Source organism: Etheostoma spectabile, chromosome 6 (genome assembly GCF_008692095.1).
Source record: "Etheostoma spectabile isolate EspeVRDwgs_2016 chromosome 6, UIUC_Espe_1.0, whole genome shotgun sequence".
Classification (NCBI taxonomy): Eukaryota; Metazoa; Chordata; class Actinopteri; order Perciformes; family Percidae; genus Etheostoma; species Etheostoma spectabile.
The window spans coordinates 18,427,687-18,432,116 of record NC_045738.1 but is presented as its reverse complement, the minus strand read 5'-3'; the positions used below and the strand labels follow the sequence as shown (position 1 = coordinate 18,432,116).

Genomic DNA, 4,430 nt, shown 5'->3' with positions numbered 1-4,430 from the left:
TGGTTTCATTTCTGTTAAAAGGTTGAAATTGTAGATCAATTGAACAACAATATCAACCATCAAGGGTTGTCATATCAATGTTGCACTGTTGTCTAAACACAGTAATGGGGAGACGAAATGCTCCCATCTGCATTAAAGGGACCACGTTCACTTCAAAGGAAAGCTGCCATTTGTTGTACTTGACTCAGTAGCAATTACCAGCTTTTGTCATTAAACGTAATTGAGCTTAATGTTTCTGATGTACTTTACAAAATGCAAAAAAATGATAACCTTCTTTTTATTCTATTGTGTATATATATCTACAAGTATGTAGATTAGACCTATGCCATAGACCACAGCAGTAAAAGCCTAAGCCAATTTGCATTGCAAGTTCCTAGATGAACCCTTTTTTAAATACAATAACTCAACGCTTACGTTTACGTCTCAATACATTTGGATATATTTGGAAATATTTACCCAATGGGGGTCACTGAAAAATACTTGGAATGGACCTATTGGTTTAATGAATTTTGATCCCAAATGTCATGGTAATCTGGATAGTACAGTGGATGTTGAGCTATCCTGCGACGACCAAATTGGTAGATCAAGGGAAGGATTGACCCAAAAGGCTCCATTGTGGATACTTGCTTTTGCCTAAGGAATAGAATTATTATGGGTTTATGACTATGTTTACACGTGGGCAGCTATTTTCATAAACGGACATTTCAACTCGTGCACACCTGTCAGTTCTCAGAAAAGGGTTCATTTACACGTACCCGTGTACATCTGCCGTCAAGAGCATATCAAACCTGTAGGTGGCAGTGTAACGAGAAGCTCAAGCCCTTGTTAGCCAATCAGATTCCCAAAAATAGCAACAACAGCAACAAATCACTTTCTCTCTCTTCTCTTCCCCACTTCCTCGACTGCTTAGACCTCCGTTTGTCTCAGTTTACATGCAAACAAACACTTCAAAAATCTCCACTCTGGCCAGAGATTTTAGAAAGACTCGTTTTCAGAAAATTCTCTGCATAAACTGGGCCGATATTGTGGCACACTACAACCCTGGCTTATTAATGGATTATCAAAATGGTCTGCCTACTAATCAATTAATATAATCGAAGGAGGAAAGAAGAATCTGCTGGCTGGGAGAAGGAGAGTGGCCATTGAAAGCTTTACTCAGGTGCGATCTATAATGCTGATTAGATTAGAGCAGGTGGGTCATTGGGCCGCAGTTTCCTGAACCAAAGGAGGAAAATGGGCACAGAAAACAGGAAATGGTACCCAGACAACATTAGCTCACCTATTTCTACATATTTCTTTGTAATGCAGCAAGGAGCACTAAACTAAATCTTAGCGTCTTTGCTTCTCTCCAACACCAGATTGAGATCGTCCACAAGAACCAGGCTCCCATGTTGATGGGAGCGCCACAATGCCGAAGCTTTTTCTCCTCCGTCATCAGACGAACACGCAGCGAGAGCAAAGACTGATCGGTTCAAGGCCTTTTTGAGTCCTCACAAGCACCTGGAGAGCAACACGCCACAAGTTGATCATCACAGCCCGTTAATGAAGGGGGGGCGGTCTTTGATGCCTGTTTGACAGCCCAGCGCAAAGTAGCAAACTGTAGGTTCAGTATGTGCAGCATGGAGACGTCACTGAGTAGCCCTTATTTAATGCCGAATAAGGTGTGTTAAGGAATGATGCTTCAGTAGGCAGTGTGTAGAGTAGTTTAGCTCCAAAAATACTGAGGCTATTTCGGGAAGTCAAATTTGATAAAAGTCTGTTTTTATTTTTGCTGTTGTGATCTGTGCCATGTGGGGGGGGGACACACACACAGATGAATGTGTTTTTTGGGGATATGATGTATTTGTTTATTCATATTTTGCTGCTATTGATGTTTTTTAACATATTTTTGCATTTGCCTCCTCCCTGATGCATGATGGACAGTGAAAAAGGTTGCTGCTGTTGAAGCTGACATATCTGGAGCTTGCAGACGATCTTAGCCAAGCGTTTAGTAAGAAGTGAAGTTTCTTTGCTCAGCATTTCTTCAGCGCTTCACTCATGAATGGCTTCACGTTGTGAAAAGACAAAGAATCACTTTTGCTTTCTCTTAATGGTTCCTGCAAGTCCTCCTTGTCATGTTTTTGATCTGCTGTATTGCTGTACCGTCAGTGGAAAGATTAGGAATGATTATTGATCTTCATAAAAAAACTGCATGACACTCTTTGTTTTATGCCACACAAGAGATTTCCAGACAGTTTAAACAATTGTGGGCACACTTTGTGTTGCATGAGTGACCAAGATCTGTTTTGATACTTGTGGAATTGATCTAAAGAGCTGCTCGGTTTAACCATATCATACTTTATAAGATGGCTGCATTTTTATGAGATCCTGTTTTTTTTTAACAGGTACTCATGTACTTTTAAAGTAAAAAAGAAAAAAAAATTAAAGAAAAGAAAAACTAAGGCAACAGAAAAGAGCCTAGTGTTTAATCATACTGTATGTTGGTACTGTGACTGTAGAGTTGGATATTCACAAGAAGCAGTTTGACCTCCTCTGGTCATTGATTTGTTCTGATGTCTGCGGTTGAGTGTTTACAGTCCGCTGCGTATAAAAGCGTGCATTGACCAATTAAGGTCTAAATACAAAATGACTATTGACATTTATAGTACAAGCTTCATTTAAAGAATCAATACTGAAAATCAATCCCATCCAATAATTACAGTTTTCAGAGGCATTTTACAGCAACTGACTTGCACTTGCCATCTATAAATTATTTATAAATGCACTTTTCATTCTTATTTCATTTGAGTCTCCTGTTGTACGACATTATTCTGGGTGGTAATGGTAATGATTCGGTAGGCTACATTTCTGCATTTTAGTAGTATTTATCTCATTCAGTCTCACCAAAGACAAATTTCGGTTGATTTGTTACAGATCTACCAGCGTGACCAACCCCTGATAAATGTGTTCTTATTAACTGAATTGCACGGCTGCTTCAGTCTTTAAAAGTGCCATACACCAGGGGAGACTGGGGCGAGTTCTCCCATCTCGTTGTTTTGTACGGTGCTGCATTTGTACAGTGAGGTTGTATTTTTGTACATAGTATTTATTTATTTGTCCGCTTACTGCTTTCACTCTAGAACTCACTCCATGTTGTTCTGTTTAAAAAACTATTCTGCCTAACAATGTTAACTGGGAAAAGTGATAATAGAAATGATAATAAAATTTAAAAAAAGCTTTTGTTGTTTGAAAAATTGTTCTGGTGTTCTTTGTACATTGACCTTTGACCCCTTAATGCACAGTATGGTACTTAAAGTCCAACTAAAATTTGATTTCTACTCACTTTTTGTGTGAGGATGTGTAATGACACTGCAGCTATTGTGAATATTTTTCAAAAAGGAAAAAGAATGTTTTGGGACTTTTGTAAGTTATTCAAACTTTCCACTTGCTGGTATACTAACCTAGCCGCGTGACTCTGAAGTCCGGGAGAACAACCCCCCTCCAAACTGATTTTCTGATTTTGCATCTAACGTTACACTTCCATCAGACCTCTTCAAACTCTATCTTCAAATTTGTTATCTTGAGGGAGAAATGTAATCACTCATTTACCTGGTTAAAACACTTGTGATGACACATTGAATTTAGTAGCATTTGTTGACTATTACTCTGCTGTACATTAAAAAACGGGGGGACTGTCCCAAAGATCTGGGACGTCTGGTCACTCTACAGTTAGTCTTACATTGCTGGTCCACACAGCCTTCCAAGATGAGAGAAGAACGTGCTCTGGTTTATTGGCATTTCTTTAAACCAATCCCAATCATTAGACTGAAGCGCCAGTCTTCACTACTAAACCAAAATAAATCTTCCAATCCCATTGTCTGGAGAGGCACTTTGTTTACTGCATGTCTCGGTGTCAGATGGGTGCACGCCTGCACTTGAACTGCGTTTGTCCGTCCTCGGGGGGGGTTCAGCAGGAGTGACACAGTACTTCACTTCACATCCACTTCATCTGCCTGGTAATGTAACCCTGCCTGGATCCAAGATGGCATCAGCGTGACCACTGCTGGCTTCCGATATGTCCGTCTTTCAGTCAAGTGTTTCATGCAATGGTAAAGTTCCCTTTGTGGGGTTTATCCTAGATCTGTCCTGTGTGAGTGCTGGGGAAATCTTTGTTGATTGTTGCACTGTAGAAACACATTTTAGCCACTAGTTACAAAACAAATCAAGCTTAGTCTTGGTTGTGGTAGGGAACATTACTTTTCAATCTGACAATTTACTTTTCTCCATTTCTACCTCAGAGTACGTTTAGTTATAACTCCTTGTAAACATACATGTGCCAGATTGCCAGATGTTTCAGATTCAGATATTACAAAATATAATCAACAAAGAAATGATACATTACTAAAGATTAAGATTTAGTGATCCCCAAGTGGAAATTCACAAGCTGCCCA

General features: G+C 39.5%; 1 protein-coding gene across 2 annotated transcripts in view; it reads left to right on the top strand.

The window, feature by feature from the left end:
- Nucleotides 1-3,202, top strand: part of dgkb (diacylglycerol kinase, beta) — a 92,540-nt gene extending 89,338 nt beyond the window's left edge. For both annotated transcript variants that reach the window (XM_032518148.1, XM_032518149.1), the window contains one exon: nt 1,359-3,202. In XM_032518148.1, coding sequence (XP_032374039.1) covers nt 1,359-1,466 — 108 coding nt within the window. In that variant the 3' untranslated portion in view covers nt 1,467-3,202. The remainder of the gene's footprint in view (nt 1-1,358) is intronic.
- Nucleotides 3,203-4,430: the final 1,228 nt, after the last annotated feature.